The 20713-nt window shown below is 42.1% G+C and overlaps 1 protein-coding gene across 1 annotated transcript; it reads right to left on the reverse strand.

The window, feature by feature from the left end:
• Positions 1-266: 266 nt before the first annotated feature.
• Positions 267-15782, reverse strand: LOC121808968. The gene is made up of 7 exons (XM_042209523.1): positions 14125-15782; positions 14001-14080; positions 13681-13761; positions 12460-12729; positions 1797-2023; positions 1001-1223; positions 267-896 (listed from the first exon to the last, which is right to left on the reverse strand). The coding sequence occupies exons 1-7, from the start codon at positions 15776-15778 to the stop codon at positions 267-269; spliced, it is 3165 nt and encodes a 1054-aa protein (XP_042065457.1). The 5' UTR covers positions 15779-15782.
• Between the last annotated feature and the right edge of the window lie 4931 nt (positions 15783-20713).

The raw sequence follows: 20713 nt of genomic DNA on the forward strand, positions 1-20713 counted from the left end.
CTGTCCTGCAACCGTTTTGCAGCTTTATTAATTTCGACTGTAAGCCGCTCTCCTTTAAACTCCAAATTAATTGTTCCCTGGCGAACGTCAATGATCGTGTTGGCGGTGGATAAGAAAGGTCTCCCCAAGAGGATTCCAATAGACTCCTCCGCTCCTGGTTCCGTCATCTTTATAACAAAGAAATCCGCGGGATACATGAATCTGTTTACCTTGACGACCTCATCTTCCAGAACTCCCTCGGGGTAAATGCAAGATCCGTCTGCTAACTATATTTCCATATTAGTTTCGACGAGCTTGGCATTCCCCAGCTTCTTGAATATAGAGTATGGCATAATATTGATGGAGGCCCCTAGGTCGCACATTGCGTGCTCTATTTGGATGTTTCTGATGGATATTGGGAGCGTAAATACCCCTGGGTCAGTTCTCTTGGGGGGGAGATCACCAGGTCGGACCATATTGGTCACTTCTTCTGCTTCGATCCTCCTTCCCTTTTCAACAACCTGTTTTCGGATGTCAGATTCTTCCTCCGCTGTGACTTGATCAGAGGTGACGGATTTAGAGTTTGCATTATGACTGATCCTGGGTGTCGGAAAACTTGTAGTTGAGCTTTGATAAACTCCTTCTGATTTCAGGGACACTGTGTTGACGTTTTTCCGCCCTGCTGGTGGTTGCACTGTAGCCGGAATCTTTCCTTCATTACCTCTCAGCTCGCCCAGCGATATGGCGACTTGAGATAACTGCTTGGTAAGCATCTCTAATGCAGCCCTCTGTTCCCTCTGGGTTTCCTGTATTTCACGCACCGCATCATTGGGCTGATGTGGAATCGTCATATCCCCTGGATTTTCATTTTGCTGCCTGTTATTTCTCTGATTAAATCGGCCTCCTCCATAACCTTGCTGATAGAAACCGGACGATCCATACTGCTCTGGTTGGCTCTGGAACTGGTGGTTTTGTTGGTTCCCTTGGAAGTACTGTGGAACATAACTCACCATTTGGTTACTTGACTGCCTTCCCTGGTTGCTATACTGGGGGATTTGGTGTTGGTATCCTCCCCAGTCTCCTTCCTTTTGTCGGCTTGACCAATTGGATTGTCCTCCGTTTCACCAGTTCCCTTGAGGGGCACTTGACCAACCTGCCTGACCCCCTTGCACTCTGTTTCCTCCAGTGTTTGGTCTATCCATGATTCGGGACGGCCAGTTGGACTGCCAGTCAGAGGAGTGCGTCTGCTATGTAGGGGGTAGTTGTGGTTGGTTCTGATTTTGATCGGTCCATCTGAAGTTTGGGTGATCCCTCCATTGAGCATCTCTCTACTTCCCCTGGATCCAGTTGCCATTTGCATTCCAGTGGCCTGCGGCATTCACTTGCTCAACCTCAGGGGGAAACTCGCAATAGTAGTAATGACGTTCCTCTGCCGCGGTGGTTGCGGCACATACTGCATTTATTTGGGTGCAGTTGGTGGTGGTGGTCTGACTTTCTCCACTGCCTCCAGCAGCCTTTTCTCCATTTGCTCAAATCGAGCTTCTAGCTTTTCATCATTGCGCGCCTCTGCTGCGTGCACTGCCCCTCGTCTGTACTGCCCTCGGGTTGTCTCATACGACCGTTTGGCCTCGATCAACCTCTCCAGAATATTCTTAGCTTGGCTAAAAGGGGTTTTTGAGAAATCCCCTTGAGCTGCGAGGTTGATGTCGTTCTTGCTGTCCACCGTGAGTCCGCCGTAGAAGATCGAGTAGATCTCCTTTTCTCCCAGCTTGTGGTTGGGGCATGCTTGAAGCAGCCCTTGAAATCTGTCCCAGTACTGGCCGAGGGGCTCGTCGTACTCTTGTCTGGCCTCTGTAATCTCCCTTTTCAGGGCACTTGTCTTTGATGCTGGGAAGAAACGGTCGAGGAATATCATGCGGAATTCCGCCCAAGTCCTGATGGATCCCTCTGGTAGCCTTGACAGCCATACTCCTGCGTCCCCTTTCAAAACGAAGGGGATAGCCTTGAGCCTGTAATCTTCAGACGTGGATCCAGCCGGGACGGGCTGAATATCGCAGTATCGGCAGAACACCTCCAGAAAGGCTTACGGACATTCCTTCGAGAGACCGTAGAAGTGGGTCAAGACGGCCAGCACTCCTGATTTTATAGCGATGGTCCGCATCCCAGGAGTGGCGGCAATGGCATGTGTGGGCTCCTTCTCATCATGAGCGTGCAAAGAGCCAATTCCCGAGTCATCGATGACAACGACCATCTCTGCTTCTGTTTGCTTTGGTGGTAATGGGTTTTGCTCAGCTGCTGCTGCTGCCGCTAAAGCTGCTCTGTAACGAGTGGTAACTACGCCGGCTTCCTGGACTCTCCAACGATTGTTAGTTCTTCTATATATCAAAGGATGATTCCAGTAATCGCCTTGGTGGTACCTTCTCATCAATAGCAGGAAAAACAAATAAGAAAAGAAAGAAATAAACTATTTACTCATATGCACTACACACAAACATAAAGTAACGCCATGCTTCCCCGGCAACGGTGCCATTTTGGCGGTCTCGGAAACGCGCGGATTAAGATTGGATTAAGTTATATGGAGGATAACTGAATCGGTTGGACCAGTTAGCAAATTGTCGTTGTGTAACATCCCAAACTTTTGTGACTCCTTTTTATATGTTATTTGATTTTTGAATCTTGGAAGTTATGAAACTTTTGTTTCTATGTGATTAAAGTGCCTTGCGTGAAATAAATTGTTGTGGTTATTGAGGAATGATGAGTTTGAGATTTTATATTTTTCCAGTGAGGGGAAAAGATTAATAGGATCGTGCATTTATTCTTTCGCGAGTCAATTCATTGATAAATTCGGTCCTTCCTAATTATTGAAGTAGTATTTCATTTTGTTGGATTTAATCGATTGTTTTGAGATATTTATTCAAATTAAATCCAAACCAAATGATCCCAAAATTGTACAACATGAACTTCGAACTCCATTCTATTTTCCTTGGGAGTTTCGAAAATCTCCAATAGGAGAATGAATTAATTGCCTTTGATTTAATTGGTGCTTTATTGACCCCTTTCTTTTGAATTTAATCCTATCAAATCATGTTATATTTTATTTCTTCACCCAAAAACAAATAGAGAGTTGGGATTTTGCCTTGGCTATTTGAGCCTAGTATTTTCGGCCCCTCCAATAAAGTTTGGAGGATATTTTATTTGTTTCCCATCTTGTGGAATCCCTTTTTATTCAAATAAATACCTATGCCTAATTAATTGGGGATGTGAATATTTTCCTTCTACTTTTCCTCCATGTCACACGCCTCCTATGCTTATTTTTCCTTGAGGGAATTTAAATATTTGCTACCTATTTTATGGGAGCCTTTTTCCTAAAGAAATTACCTAATTTAAATCCTATTCTATTTAATTGGGGATTTAAATAATTCCTTGTGCAAAGTCCTCAAATTTTCGGCCCCCACCATAAATTTCCTACTTGGAGATTTAATTTATTTGTTTCCTTGTATTCATTATTTTTATATACCAAATTGGGGATTTATTTCTCTCCAAGTAAATATCAAATGATCCCTTGTTAATTTTCAGCCATAATTTTCGAAAACTTGGCTCCTTATAATTGTGGGATTTTTATTCATTAGCCTATATTTTAATTCCCCACACTCATTTATTTAATTTACCCATGCATTAAACCTAGCAAATAAATAGCAATTAAACAAACCCTAGCCCCCATTTCCTCCTACAATTTTCGCCACTCACCCTCTCTCTCCCTCTCCCACACGGTTTTGTCTCATCTCCCACTCTCCCATCTCCAAAAATCCTCCATCCAACCCTTGTTCTTGCAATTCGTTGAAGTTATCTTCAAGAGTCTCCGAAGAATTGTTTCGTTCTTTGCTTCTACCGATTTATTTTTGTCAAAGAAGGTATATTTTGCTCACTTTTCCTCCTCCTTTTCCGTTTGAACCATGTTCTTGAGTCCTACATGCATGTAGTGGTTGTGGGTTTGATAGATCGCAAGATTTAACGGGGGAAAGTGTGTTTTCGTAAGAACTTGGATGATATTGTGTTTTGATTGAAATCATGTGTTGTTGGATTGAATTAATTGGTGAATAATATGAGTTGTATGCAAATATGTGTATGAGGAACGTGTAAGCATGATCTGGTGTTTTCGAGCATGGAAAATCGGTGGTTGTGTTGTGAAAGTTTTAAAAACCCTATTTTCGAATTTGAACCAGAAATCTGTGATGCACGACCAGTGACTTATGATCTGTATTAGACCCATCAAACGAATGGATTTTACTACGAAACTTTTACTGAGTAAACTTCAAGGTGTTTTCTATGTCTCGTGTGAATTTCAGCCCATTTTATCGAAAAATGAATTTTTAATAAATTTTTGAAGTTGACTGCCAAATCTGCCAGAAACGTGAGTTCTCGCCATGAATGTTTCGTTTTCTGTTTGACTAACCAAATGACCTCCGATCGATGTGATTCTTGAACTATATAAAATTTGAAGTGTCTTCTGTGTTGTGTTAAATTTTCAGCCTTTTTGGGCATTGTATGAATTTATGGTGAATTTTTCAAATGAACTGCGCAATACTGTCAGAAATTGTATGTTCCGACCAGAGAGTTCAATATATGATATGACTGACTAAATGACGTGATTTCAGTGTGAAAATTTTCATGGATGAACTTGAATGTGTCCTCTGTATTGTGACCAAAATTTAGCATCTTTTGAGGTCGGGTGAATTTATGGTGATTTTTACAAAACGGTCGCGCACTTCTGCCAATTTTCTGCCTTGATAAAATGACACTTATTTTCAAGTTTAAAAGTATTATATGATGTATGTATGTCCAAGGAACGTGCCTAATGATGTGATCACGTGTGATAAGTTGAAATATATTACGGTGTGTTTTTCCGTCTTTGTGACGAACGTTCGGTTGGGTTAATTGAGAAAAACGATGAGAGAGAAACGATAGGACATGCATAGTAGTATGATTTTTGTGGAAGGCTGACTTATGTTGTCGTTGACAAGGGTGATTGTGTATTCGTGAACTCGAGGAACGAGAGTTACCATAAGTTGGATTGTGAATTGTTAAGCGAACGAGGTGGGCTTCCTTTTCAAATCTCTTTATTTTTCCGAAAATACTATGTGGCGTTATAAGGGTGGTTTAACTTGTTATATCATACCATGGTTTGTTTTGATTGAGATTGTGTGCCTGATGCCTAGTTCGTCCGAGTTTACTCCGTTAGGCTATATGACTGTGTTGTGAAACGAATTCGGGTCTGAGTAGGGCCGCAAACCCTATCAGGCTGTGTACACTGGTGGGATCGTGAGCCGTCCTTGCTAGTCGGCCGGTCTCGTGGGCGAATAGTGTGGCCACACTTTCGTCGCACATGGAATGATGATTGTGATTGATGGATTGTTGAGAAAGTGGGGAGATTATTTGACTGGCCAATCTATGAAATGTTTTTGTGTTCTCGTGGTAATTTCTTAATCTCATATAAAAACTCGAGATCACTGGTATGAATGACATAAATATATAAAATGTTTTCGGCATGAGCCCATTGAGTACAGCAAGTACTCAGCCCTGCAATTTCTTTTTAAATTTTGCAGGTTGAGCTGGATGTTGCGAAGGATGTTGAGCTAGCCTTAGGACGCGTTGTGTCTTCATACATAGGCGTTATCCTTGACTCTCTTTAAACCTTATTTTCCGCTGCTATATTTTAAACTATGTCCCAAGACTTTAATCTTTTCGTATTGTGTTTGAACATGTATGGTTGTGTTAGGTTTTAACCAAGTAATTACGTTATCTTTTGAAAATGGTGTTCTCGTGAATTAAATTAAATGGTCTACTTTAGAAGTTAATTGGTTTTCTTTAAGTTATTTTCTCCGTTTTTTTTTCTTTTAAAAGTATTTATTATAAGCCTTTTCTTATTGATAGTAAAATTTTAACCTTAAACTTCTTTAAACCAAAATGTCTTTCTTCCTTTAAGTTAATTAGGATTTTCTTTTAAAAACGTTATCCATGCATGTCGGTCACGATCGCCGCGTTTGTGGTACCCCTAGTATGGGCGGTCGTGACAGAGTGGTATCAGAGCATTGTTCTTTCGCTCTGGTCCGAGAGTCTTCTTTCACTTTGAGTCTAAGTTAGTGAACCCTTTTTGACTAGAAGTGTCACGAAGGCTCAACATCCAAAGCATCAAGCTCAACCAAGGAAAGTATGGTATGTTTTAAGTTGTTGATGAAATGTGTGAACGATGTATGAAATTGACGATACGATGAGGATGTTTTGGGCAAAAGAATGCATGAGCATGTAATTACGTGATGATGTGATGTTATTTTCATGTTGAAATTCGAGAATAAATGATATGATGACATACATATGTTGAATGTGAGCATGATGATTTAAACGCGTGTATTATGGGTGAAAACAATATTGTGATAGTGTGAACATGTGGAATATGAGCATGAGTTGAGAAGATGATTTAAGCACGTGTTGTATGTTTGAATGTGATATTGTTATGGTATGATTATGTGAGACATGAGCAAGATTGGCCTGATGACCTAAGTATGTGCTATGTGTGTGAAAGTGTTATGACGTAAGCATGTGATCATGGGAAGATGGCGTGTTGTACATGAAAGATGGAAATTAATGAGTTGTTTTGAGAATGTTGAAATATTTTTTAGAAAAGATGAGTAATCTAAAAATGTTGTCTCAAACATATATGTGAAGTGCATGAGTGTTTTGTTTGGAATGCAAATGTGATATGAGTTTTGCAATATTAATGACTAGTTGTTCTAGTGGGAAAAATATTTATGTTGTGGAAAGTTGTTGGAACTTTTTGAAGAAAAAAAAAATCTTTGAACTTGAAATGAAAATATGTTAGTTCTTTCTTTTGAGAAAATTAATTGATCAATGGAAAATGTTGTGTTTATGAATTGTTCAAAAAAAAAAATTGAGTTTCGACAAAAAAAAAAAAAATTTACTTCGTTTGGAAAATTGAGCTGTGGAAGTGTGATGTTATGTATGTTATGAGGTGCGAGGTATGATGTGTTATTCTATGGAATGTTTTATACGAATGATGAAAGTTGATGCGAAATTACGATTTAGTTTGAGTCAACTTTTACTTTAAAAGTGAGATGTGGAAAATTTTTAGGAAAGTGTGAAAATGTAAAGAAATTTTGTTTCAAAAGTTTTGAATATAATTGTGAAGTTCGAAAGTGTTTTGTTATGGGATGTGAAAATGTGGTGTGTTTATCTTGAGGTATGAATTACGTTAGATGATTATCTAGGAGATGATGAATCGTATGGTGAACTTAGAGTACCTAAAATATAAGCCTAGTTGACCGTGTGGATCGTAGTTCTAAGTTGAAAACTTAACTATTGCTTTTCCGAGCAATGGAACGTACGAGAATATGAGAGTTGAGGCAAACGCTTACGTCAAGGTGCGAGACACGAAGAACCGATGCTAAGAGATATTTTCATGCAACGACAAGCGATCATACTCGCGATTTAAATTAGTATAGCTTAAGCTTGTGTAAGTGGAAGCACGATGGAGATGATCTCCATACCCTGCTAAGGAGCACGGGGATGATAACCATGTCCTACGAGGATAGTCATTATGACAGGCAAAGAATTTTATGAAGATATGGATTTCAACTATCGTTATTAGTGGCAATGACACGAAGAATCTCAGCGTGGGATCCACAGTTCTTAGAGCGATGTTACCAGTTTCGGCGTGCGAAAGATGAACAAGGAGGTGCGACTTTAATAGCTGGAACAAACTATTCTAATCAACAGTTCTTACTTGGATTATAAGAAGTTACCTTTCAGGACCTTTCAAATAGCCGTGAGCCATTGTCTATTTAACAACTTGTTTCATTCACCCCTTGCAAGTGATGCATATTGTTTCTTTACCTCCATTGAGTCATAACCCACTCTCAGTTCTTGGAAAGTGGTGTTGCCTTCATAACTTTGGACACTTGGATTGATTGTAGTCTTCTTTGACCTATTATTTATACGGACCATACTTTGACTCTGTGAGCCTTTGCTATTGAGCTTCATTCCTAAGGCCGCTTGCAGTTTCGTCCTTCAATATAATCATGTTTCACAGACATATTTTCCTATGGGATCTTCTTCTTCAAACTTTTGTTCAGCCTTTTATTTTGTCACCATGTCTGTGTCAAGTTCTTTCTTACAGAGTGAAATTCTTTTTGGTTCAGTTCATATATCCTTTCCATAATAGAACCTTTCTTTCTACAAAATGAAGTTAAGGCCTACATTTTGTTCCTTGCCTCAACAAACTTAATCCACTTGATTTTTGTTTTCAATAGCCCCTTTGACTTAGATTGCCTTTCACAAACTTATGAACCCATTGATGTGATACTGTTAGTCCATATTATGATTTTCCTTGAACCATGATCAGTACCGCTTTGTGACAACTGTCTGCATTTCTCAATCCTCATGCAACTGATAATTTCTTTTCCTCAACCTCTAAGTCATTATCCGTGTGGACTTTTCAAATTTGGTCATCTTTTTGGTAGCCAACTATGAGAATAGACATTTATTTGATTTCATTCCATATTCATGACCTATCTTATGTTCTTCCAAGCTTTGTGGGGATGGTCATAACCAATTGTTATATTTCAAAATCGGTTCATATCCAAGTTAAGACTGTTTGACTAAAGTTTGTGTTAGGAGAGTTAGGAGTAGTAGCTCGACTTTTACACGTCATGCCATTGGAGAACGTTGACATAATTTTGGGAATGGATTTGCTTACCGAGAACCACGCAATGATTCACTGTAAAGAGACACAGATTTCTTTTCAAACCCCTGGTGACGAGCCGACCATCTTGTATGGAATCTCCATGAACCGACGAACCTCTATAATCTCCGCATTGCAAGCAACCACGATGATAAGAAAAGGGCATCCGGCGCATCTCGTGTACTTGAACGGAGAAGAGAAGACGGATTTGAAAGTGGAAAATGTGGCAGTAGTATGAGACTTTTCCGATGTGTTCCTTGAAACCTTACTTGGACCGACGCCCGACAGACAAGTCGAGTTACCATCGACTTAGAATCCGGATCTGCGCAAGTATCGAAAGCACCGTACCGAATGACCCCTAAAGAGTTGGCTGAATTGAAGATTCAGTTGCAAGAACTGCTAGACTTGGGATTTATTCGGCCTAGTGTATCACCGTGGGGATCGCCTGTGTTATTCGTGAAGAAAAAGGACGGAACGATGAGGATGTGCATCGACTATCGTGAGCCCAACAAGATGACCTTAAAGAATAAGTACCCACTGCCAAGGATTGATGATTTGTTTGACCAACTTCGAGGAGAGGGCGTATTCTCGAAAATGGATTTGAGATCAGGGTATCATCAACTAAAGGTCCGACGAGAGGATGTGCCTAAGACTGCTTTTCGCACTCGTTATGGCCGTTATGAATTCGTCGTGATGCCATTTGGGCTGACCAACGCCCCAGCCGTTTTCATGGACTTGATGAACCGAGTTTTCCACGAGTATCTTGACAAGTTTGTGTTAGTCTTCATCGACGACGTGTTGGTATACTCGAAGAACGAGGAAGAACATAGATGGCATCTACAAACAGTGTTGGAAACGTTGTGAAAAGGAGAAGCTTTATGCTTAGTTCAGTAAGTGCGAGTTTTGGTTGACTCGAGTGAACTTTCTTGGTCATATTGTGACGGCAAATGGAATTCAAGTAGACCCAGCCAAGGTTGAGGCCGTGCAAAATTGGAAATCGCTGAAAACGCAAAGTGAAATCCGCAGTTTCTTGGGATTGGCAGGATATTATCAACGCTTCATCGAGGGATTCTCTAAGATTGCGAGACCGATGACGCAACTGTTAAAGAAAGGAATCAAGGTGGTTTGGACGCCAGAGTGCGAGACGAGTTTCCAACTGTTGAAAGAGAGATTGACTACAACATCAGTCCTAGCGGTACCAGAACCCGACAAGGACTTCGCCGTCTATACTGACGCGTCGAAAGTAGGACTAGGATGCGTGTTGATGCAGGACGAGCAGGTGATAGCATATAAATTTCTGACTCATGATTTGGAGTTAGCAGCGGTGGTGCATGCACTGAAAATTTGGAGACACCATCTCTATGAAGTGAGATGCGAGATATATACAGATCACAAGAGTCTCAAGTATTTCTTCAAACAGAAGGAGCTAAACATGCGACAACTATGTTGGTTAAAGATCGTGAAGGATTATGATTGTGGTATTCACTACCACCCGGGCAAGGCAAACGTAGTAGCCGATGCTTTGAGTAGGAAGAACCAACTGCATTTGGCTTATCTCCTAACACAAGAGGAAGCGTTGATTCGCGAATTCGACAGAATGAGATTGGAGATAGTGAAAGCGCCCGAGACAGTAGGAGGAAGAATCGCGACGCTAGTGATTGAGCCAGATTTGAGAACCAAGCTCATAGAAGCCCAACGACGTGATGAGAAGTTGGAAGAATGTGTGAAGGTGAGAGCCTAGAATTACAGTGAGGAGGCGGATAATGCTTTGACGTATGATGGACGATTGTGTGTGCCGAGCGACGAGGCGCTAAAAGATGGGATTTTGAGTAAAGCGCACGCCACGCCTTACACTGCTCACCCCAGAAGTACGAAGATGTATCGAGATTTGAAGCAACGTTTTTGGTGGAATGGAATGAAAGGAGACGTAGCGTCGTATATGGAGCGATGTCTAGCATGTCAACAAGTGAAGACCTTACGCCTACGACCATATGGGAAGTTGCAACCACTCGAAATTCCCGAATGGAAATGGGAGCATCTAGCTATGGATTTCATGACGGGTTTGCCAAAGTCACAAAAGGGCAACACTGCGATATGGGTAATTATCGATCGACTTACTAAAAGCATGCACTTCTTACCGATTAAGATTACTTATGGAGCGGACAAGTTAGCAAAGCTGTACGTGAATGAGATTGTGCGTTTGCATGGAGTGCCAAAGACTATTGTGTCCGACCGTGATACGAAGTTCACATCGAAGTTTTGGATGAGTTTGCAACGAGAATTGGGCACACAATTGAACTTCAGCACTGCTTATCACCCGCAATCGGACGGGCAGTCAGAGAGGACGATTCAGACGCTTGAGGATATGTTGCGAGCCGCTGTCCTAGATCGAAGGGAAAGTTGGGAAACTGTTCTACCGTTGGTTGAATTCGCTTACAACAACAGCTACCAAGCAACGATCGATATGACTCCGTATGAAGCCTTGTATGGTAGGAAGTGTCAACCTCCACTTTATTGGGATGAAGTTGGCAAGAGAAGATGTTAGGACCCGACGCTATAAAGGAGATGACCGAAATTGTGCATCAAATCCGCGCAAGGATCAAGGAAGCTCAAGATAGGTAGTAGTCGTATGCTGACGTCCGTCGAACGGAAATCAAATTCGACGTTGGTGACAAAGTGTTCTTGAAAGTATCCCCGACGAAAGGAGTTGTGAGGTTTGTAGTAAAGGGCAAGCTGAAATCGCGTTTTGTAGGGCCGTTGATAAAGTTCCTTGTGAGGGGAAATCTTCCATGTGCCCAAGAAATACCCAAAGCGGTGTTTGATCTCAATTTTTTTGTGTTTTCAAAGATAAAGTAAAGATAAAGAGCCTAGCCTCCAAAAACTAAACTCAAAATGGTTTTGGATGGAGAGAAAGAAGGTGAGAAGAAAGTGTAAAGAAGGAGGAATCCTCTTTGAGGACCTATGACCTCCCACAAAAAGATGTGGGCAACCCTAGGCTACTTTCACTCAAAGCAAATACTCCATTGGCTCCACATTCATGACTACACAACCATAAATGCATACCTATACTTGATTTAGCCAAATGAACATAAAACAAGCAACCTACAATGTAGGAATTTGGATAGAAATCTCACATGGGAGATGCTCTCAAAGGAGTCTTCACAATAACATTCATCAAAGTCTGCCCTTAAAGTCTTACAAAGAGGATATTTATAGTTAGGGTTGGAAACCCAAGAACAGGGCTAAAAAACAAGGAAAAAACGGCTGTAAAAGTTGAATCGCCCGGCCGGGCGTTTTGGGAAGGTGAAATCGCCCAGTCGGGCGAACTTTCTGGATTCGGCGCTGCTTCTTCAAACGCCCGGTCGGGCGTTCTGGGATGGTGAAATCGCCCGGTCGGGCGAACTTTCTGGACTGTGGACGATGCTCAGCGCACAAACGCCCGGTCGGGCGTTTTGGAGGTGTGGATTCGCCCGACCGGGCATTCCATCTGCCTCCTCCATTCCCCTCCTAATGAAGTTTGAAACGCCTTCCGGAAGCCTTTGTCTCATTGATCTCGTGACGGGCCTTCCGGGCAGCTTAAGGGGAGTCGTGGTCGGGTCAGCCCGGGCCTTGGACTTCCCGTTCGTATCATCCTCTCCCTCTTGAGAAGGATTTGTCCTCAAATCTGGGTCGTCCCCTACAAAATCAAACGGGCTCAAGTCAGCCACATTAAAAGTACAACTCACGTTATACTCACCGGGAAGATCAATGATGTAGGCATTGTCGTTCACACGCTCTAGGACCATAAATGGGCCATCCCCTCGCGGGGCAAGCTTGGATCTTGCTTTGTCGGGAAAACGTATTTTCCGAAAGTGTACCCACACCCAATCTCCGGGGTTGAACAACATTTTCTTTCGCCCTTTGTTCACCCTTTGAGCTACTTGTTCCCCCCTTGCGGATTCGTTCTTGCACTCGAGTGTGCACGTCTTGTACAAACTTGGCCTTCTCCATCCCACCTACATCAACCATATAAGACAAAGGCAAATCGGCCGTGGACAAGTCCAACGGGGTGAGTGGATTGAAACCATAGACAACCTCAAAAGGGGATTGTTGGGTGGTGGAATGTATGGTCCTATTATAAGCAAATTCGGCTATAGGCAAACATTCTTCCAAGAAGTTTTATTTTCAAAAACCAAGGCACGGAGAAGAGTTCCCAATGAGCGGTTTACAACTTCCGTTTGACCATCCGTTTGGGGATGTGCGGTGGTAGAGAAAAGGAGTTTGGTGCCCATCCTACCCCAAAGTGTTTTCCAAAAGAAACTCAAAAATTTGACGTCTCTATCACTTACAATAGTTCTCGGACCCCATGGATTCTTACAACCTCCTTGAAAAATAAACTAGCAATGAATTTGGCATCACTTGTCTTCCGACATGGAATGAAGTGAGCCATTTTGGAAAACCTATCCACCACCACAAAGATGCTATCATTTTTCCGAGGAGACATTGGGAGACCTAGAACAAAGTCCATGGACAAGTCTACCCAAGGATGTGTAGGAGTAGGCAAAGGGGTGTAAAGACCATAATTGTTAGATTTAGACTTGGCTTGCCTACACTCTAAGCAACTACTACAAGAACTTTTCAACATGCTTCTTCATGCAAGGCCAAAAGAAATGCTCACTTAGTATGTCAAAAGTTTTAAGCAACCCAAAATGACCCATTAGGCCCCCTAGGTGAGCCTCCTTAATCAACAAATTTCTCAAAGAGCATGAAGGTATGCACAACCTATTCTCTCTAAAAAGATAGCCATCCAACTTATAGTATTTATCAAAAGCACCTTTTTCACAAGCTCCGTAAATAGAAGAAAAGTCATGATCATGCTCATAAAGGTCTTTAATAAACTCAAATCCAACATATTTGGAGGCACACATAGTAAGCACACGCTTTCTCAAACACACGGTATCACTCACAAGTAAAGTGCCATCATGCAAGGTCTCAAAAGGCTTCCTAGAAAGAGCATCGGCAACCACATTGTCCTTTCCTTCTTGTACCTAATGACATAGGGAAAAGTCTCTAGGAAAACACTCCATTTAGCATGTTTTATCAAGTTTATGTTGACCTCCTAAGAACTTAATAGACTCATGATCCGTGTGTATCACAAACTCCTTGTGCATCAAGTAGTGTTGCCAATTCTCAAGGCAACGGACTATAGCATACAACTCCTTGTCGTATGTGGGGTAGTTCAATTGGGCTTGATTTAGTTTTTCCGAGAAGTAAGCTATGGGCTTACCCTCTTGCATGAGAACTCCCCGATCCCCACACCACTTGCATCACACTCAAGTTCAAAAGTTTTATCAAAATTGGGGAGTGCTAGTAAGGGAGCATGCGTGAGGTCATTTTTCAAAGTACTAAACGCTCTCTCTTGCTCCTCCCCCACTTAAACTCAACATTTTTTTTGACAAGGTGGTTCAAGGGTGAAGCTTTTGTGGAAAAATCCCTAACAAACCTCCTATAGAAGCTAGCAAGGCCATGAAAGGACCTAACCTCACTCACATTCCTAGGTGTTGGCCATTCCCTAATGGCTTTCACCTTTTCCTCATCTACCCGCACTCCTTCCTTTCCCACAACAAAACCAAGAAACACAACTTCCTCAACACAAAAAGTGCATTTAGGCAACTTGGCATATAAAGTATGCATTCTCAACACTTCAAGCACATTCCTAAGATGACTAGCATGCTCTTCAACACTACGACTATAAATCAAGATATCATCAAAATATACCACCACAAATTTCCCAATAAAAGGACGAAGCACATGATTCATCAAACGCATGAATGTAGAAGGGGCATTAGTTAAACCAAAAGGCATCACAAGCCATTCATATAAGCCAAATTTGGTTTTGAAAGCGGTTTTCCATTCATCTCCCTCTTTCATGCGAATTTGGTGATATCCACTAGCCAAATCAATTTTAGAGAAACATATAGAGCCACAAAGATCCTCTAACATGTCGTCTAACCTAGGTATAGGGTGTCTATATTTGATGGTGATTTTGTTAATTGCCCTACAATCTACACACATCCTCCAACTTCCGTCCTTCTTAGGTACAAGAATGACGGGTACGGCACAATGAGATAGAGATTCACGAATTAGACCTTTGGCAAGGAGTTCCTCGACTTGCCTTTGTAGCTCTTGTGTCTCCTTGGGGTTCGCCTTGTATGCGGCCCGGTTTGGGAGTGATGATCCCGTCAAAAGGTCAATTTGATGCTCGATCCCCTTCATGGGAGGGAGTTCACTCGGGAGTTCCTTCGGGAATACATCTTCAAATTCCTGCAACACACTTTGGACAATCAAAGGATACGGGTCAAGGTTAGTAGCTAAGCACAAATCCTTACGGACCACGAGGAGAACGGAGAGGTGATTGTTTAGTGCCCACCCAAGGTCGGTTTTACTAGCTATCAAACATTCCTTTCCCCCTCTTGTTTGTGGGTGCTCTCCTTTGGGCGCTTTTATTTTTCTCTCACCACCCCCACTCTCACTTGGCTTTTTTAGCTCACATTCTTCTACTAGCCTTTTTTCCCTATCTCTCTCTCTTTCCTTTTGTAGATGTTGGCTAGCCTCAAACACGGCACTAGGTAGCAATGGCTTCAAACGAACCTTCAACCCGTTGAGCATGTAGAAATACTCATTCGTGAAGCCATTTTTGTAGGCCCTTCTATCAAACTCCCATGGCCTCCCTAGCAAAACATGACATGCCGTCATAGGAATGATATCACATAGGATTTCTTCCTCAACTTCTCCAATCTTCAATGGAACTTTGCATTGAGCCTTCACCCTCAACTCTCCGGAGTCCCCTAACCATTGCAATTTGTAGGGGTTTGGGTGTTTAAGTACCTTCAATCCCAACTTGGCCACCAACCGGTCACACACCACATTTGTACAACTCCCTCCATCTATGATGACCAAGCACGTCTTGGACTTCACCTTACACTTCATATGAAAGATGTTGCACCTTTGCTCCTTATGCTCCTCAAGGTTGGGTTGTACATTGAGCATTCGGAGTACAACCATAGCCCTTAAGGTGTATCTTCTTCTTCGCCACTAGAAAAAGCTATGTCGGTGTCCGGGCTCACTTCTTTAGTGCCCACACCCTCCCCATCTTCTTCATCTTCCTCACTATACACGCTACCATCTTGCCCGATAACCATTACCCGTTGGTTTGGGCACTCGCGTGCATAATGGCCATACCCCTTGCACTTGAAACATTGAACCTTCTTGTCTTCCATAGGGGCTATAGCTTTAATAGGTTGAGTACCCGGTAAAGCCTTCGCGATCGGCCTCCCTTGGGTGTTTGGATTGGCCATGTTTTCCACCTTCTTGCCGGGAGCACTCCACTTGCTAGTCCCCGTCCCTCCGGTTTGGCTAGACGCCCATTTAGCCCGGCTAGAAACCAACTCCTTACTTTGCCTCTCAAAAGTGTCGGCAAACCCAATCACCTCATCCAAGGAAATTCCCCTCAATGCCTCCACTTGCACCTTGTGCTTCAAGTTGATGTTAAGGCCATGGATAAATCGATCTTGAGTCGCCTCTTCTCGCTCCTCCACCCCTACCTTGCTCATCAATGATAGGAGTTCATAGTAGTACTCCATTACGCTCTTCGTCCCTTGCTTCAAATCTTGAAACTCCCCTCGAAGTCGGAGGAAATAGGACTTTGGTACAAAGGTAGTCCTCATGAGCTCACACAACTCCGCCCACGAACCCACTTCCCCTCCCCTAACCATCCTTCTCCTCCTCATCGTATCATTCCACCATGTATCCGCATTGCCACGAAACTCGGCTATTGCCACCTTCACCTTATCACCTTCCGAAAAGTTATGGAGTGAGAAAATTTTGCTCATTTGTGACTCCCATTCCAAGTAGGCCTCGGGATCAAACTTGCCGTGGAACTCGGGAAATGTGTGCTTGATAGACTTGGTGGGATCATCATACCGCGGCTCCATCTCCTCCTCATAGTTTCTATATCTTCCATGCCTACCATTCCACCCATGGTGCCCCATGTTTCCATTCCCTCTTCCGCCCATCATGTTCCCGAACCTACCATTCCTATTCCCATTCCGTCCTCCTCCTTGTCCCCCACGCCCCCCATGATCGTACCAACCATATGGCTCTTCCTCTCCATTACTCCCCTCGGAGGCATCATGATGTGTGTGATTGCTCCTAGGGGTGTTTGACCTTGATAGTCGCACGGCCTTCAAAGCGTTGAGCTCGTCGTGGAGAAAAGTTTGGTTTTCATGGATGGATGCTTGGTTCACCTTGAGTTCCTTCAAATCCCCGAACATAGCATCTTGAGTGACATGCATTGTGGTTTGGCCTTCTTTTAGATCCCTCAAATCCGTCATAATTTTTTCCATCAAGTTTTTCAACTCATCCCCCGCCACACTAAGACTCGTGCTCGCACCCGGTTGCGGATCCCCCATCGTGGTGGATCTAGTACGAGGTGGCATTCACAATGGTACCTACAATAAGAAATAAAAATAAACTAGGATCTAGTCCTAAGGGTTAGTAAAATCCACACTCACACACACAAGAAGGGGAGATTTTAGTAAGAACTCACTTCCCAATTGGTAATCCCACCCCCAATTCACTCACCAATGTCACTCGGAAAAAGGCTTAGAATATAGTGAGGGCTAGGTTCACTCACTCTCAATATCCAACTTCCAAAATGCAAGTGCTAAGACAAATCAATCAAGGTATACACATAGGCAATATAACCAAGCAAGTAAAGCCAATCAAGCATGTGAAAGTAAGGTTCAATGCCTAAGGAAGCTAACAAACAAACTTAGTTGAGCTGAAAATTTATGTAACTCTTGGCTGATCTTTAGGAATTTTTTTGATATGGCTACCCAACCCCAAAATTGATGAAACTTAGTAGATAACAAGATTAAAGGTTTAGAATGAGGAAAAATATCCCCAATATAGCAGGTTATCAAGAGGACCCTCGATTTTACGTTTTCCCCAAATCTGTCAAACTAGGGCACAAAACAGGGCAGCAACTTCACACATTAATTTGACCTATCAAATGATGGAATTTTTGGCTGAGATTATTCAGGAAAATAGTTCATATCTCAAGGTTCATGCACACCAAAAATCAGCTCAATCATACAATAATTGACCAATAAACAAGCAAAGGCTAAAACAAAAGAAATAAGGAAAAACAAGGAAAAGAAAATTTCATAGAGGTTTAAAATCAAACACTTGGTAGGCACCTAGGCTCTAGATACCAAATGATAAAGTTCCTTGTGAGGGGAAACCTTCCATGTGCCCAAGAAATACCCAAAGCGGTGTTTGATCTCAATTTTTTTGTGTTTTCAAAGATAAAGTAAAGATAAAGAGCCTAGCCTCCAAAAACTAAACTCAAAATGGTTTTGGATGGAGAGAAAGAAGGAGAGAAGAAAGTGTAAAGAAGAAGGAATCCTCTTTGAGGACCTATGACCTCCCACAAAAAGATGTGGGCAACCCTAGGCTACTTTCACCCAAAGCAAATACTCCATTGGCTCCACATTCATGACTACACAACCATAAATGCATACCTATACTTGATTTAGCCAAATGAACATAAAACAAGCAACCTACAATGTAGGAATTTGGATAGAAATCTCACATGGGAGATGCTCTCAAAGGAGTCTTCATAATAACATTCATCAAAGTCTGCCCTTAAAGTCTTACAAAGAGGATATTTATAGTTAGGGTTGGAAACCCAAGAAAAGGGCTAAAAAACAAGGAAAAAACGGCTGTAAAAGTTGAATCGCCCGGCCGGGCATTTTGGGAAGGTGAAATCGCCCGGTCGGGCGAACTTTCTGGATTCGGCGCTGCTTCTTCAAACGCTCGGTCGGGCGTTCTGGGATGGTGAAATCGCCCGGTCGGGCGAACTTTCTGGACTGTGGACGATGCTTAGCGCACAAACGCCCGGTCGGGCGTTTTGGAGGTGTGGATTCGCCCGACCGGGCATTCCATCTGCCTCCTCCATTCCCCTCCTAATGAAGTTTGAAACGCCTTCCCGAAGCCTTTGTCTCATTGATCTCGTGACGGGCCTTCCGGGCAGCTTAAGGGGAGTCGTGGTCGGGTCAGCCCGGGCCTTGGACTTCCCGTTCGTATCATCCGTACAAGATTATCGACGAAGTAGGTCCTATAGCGTACCGTTTGGCGTTACCTCCCAGTTTTGGGAATGTGCACAACGTGTTCCACGTGTCGCAGTTGCGCAAGTACGTGTTCGACCCCAAACATGTGATTCACCAAGAGGAAGTGATCCTAACCCCCCGACATGAGCTACGAGGAAAGGCCCGAAGCAATCCTAGATCGGAAGGTACAAGTGATCCTAACCCCCGACATGTGATAGCGTCCGTGAAGGTGTTGTGGAAGCACCATGGCCCCGAGGAAGCTACGTGGGAGTTAGAAGATAAAATGAAAGAAAGGTTTCCCGAGTTGTTTATGTGAAACGATCAAATTTCGGGACGAAATTTCTATTTAGAGGGGAAGGATGTAACATCCCAAACTTTTGTGACTCCTTTTTATATGTTATTTGATTTTTGAATCTTGGAAGTTATGAAACTTTTGTTTCTATGTGATTAAAGTGCCTTGCGTGAAATAAATTGTCGTGGTTATTGAGGAATGATGAGTTTGAGATTTTATATTTTTCCAGTGAGGGGAAAAGATTAATAGGACCGTGCATTTATTCTTTCGCGAGTCAATTCATTGATAAATTCGGCCCTTCCTAATTATTGAAGTAGTATTTCATTTCTTGGATTTAATCGATTGTTTTGAGATATTTATTCAAATTAAATCCAAACCAAATGATCCCAAAATTGTACAACATGAACTTCGAACTCCATTCTATTTTCCTTGGGAGTTTCGAAAATCTCCAATAGGAGAATGAATTAATTGCCTTTGATTTAATTGGTGCTTTATTGACCCCCTTCTTTTGAATTTAATCCAATTAAATCATGTTATATTTTATTTCTTCACCCAAAAATAAATAGAGAGTTGGGATTTTGCCTTGGCTATTGAGCCTAGTATTTTCGGCCCCTCCAATAAATTTTGGAGGATATTTTATTTGTTTCCCATCTTGTGGAATCCCTTTTTATTCAAAAAATACCTATGCCTAATTAATTGGGGATGTGAATATTTTCCTTCTACTTTTCCTCCATGTCACACGCCTCCTATGCTTATTTTTCCTTGAGGGAATTTAAATATTTGCTACCTATTTTATGGGAGCCTTTTTCCTAAAGAAATTACCTAATTTAAATCCCATTCTATTTAATTGGGGATTTAAATAATTCCTTGTGCAAAGTCCTCAAATTTTCGGCCCCACCATAAATTTCCTACTTGGAGATTTAATTTATTTGTTTCCTTGTATTCATTATTTTTATATACCAAATTGGGGATTTATTTCTCTCCAAGTAAATATCAAATGATCCCTTGTTAATTTTCAGCCATAATTTTCGAAAACTTGGCTCCTTATAATTGTGGGATTTTTATTCATTAGCCTATATTTTAATTCCCCACACTCATTTATTTAATTTACCCATGAATTAAACCTAGCAAATAAATAGCAATTAAACAAACCCTAGCCCCCATTTCCTCCTACAATTTTCGCCACTCACCCTCTCTCTCCCTCTCCCACACGGTTTTGTCTCCTCTCCCACTCTCCCATCTCCAAAAATCCTCCATCCAACCCTTGTTCTTGCAATCCGTTGAAGTTATCTTCAAGAGTCTCCGAAGAATCGTTTCGTTCTTTGCTTCTACCGATTTATTTTTGTCAAAGAAGGTATATTTTGCTCACTTTTCCTCCTCCTTTTCCGTTTGAACCATGTTCTTGAGTCCTACATGCATGTAGTGGTTGTGGGTTTGATAGATCGCAAGATTTAACGGGGGGAAAGTGTGTTTTCGTAAGAACTTGGATGATATTGTGTTTTGATTGAAATCATGTGTTGTTGGATTGAATTAATT

This window comes from Salvia splendens, chromosome 6 (genome assembly GCF_004379255.2).
Source record: "Salvia splendens isolate huo1 chromosome 6, SspV2, whole genome shotgun sequence".
In the NCBI taxonomy this organism is placed as follows: domain Eukaryota; kingdom Viridiplantae; phylum Streptophyta; class Magnoliopsida; order Lamiales; family Lamiaceae; genus Salvia; species Salvia splendens.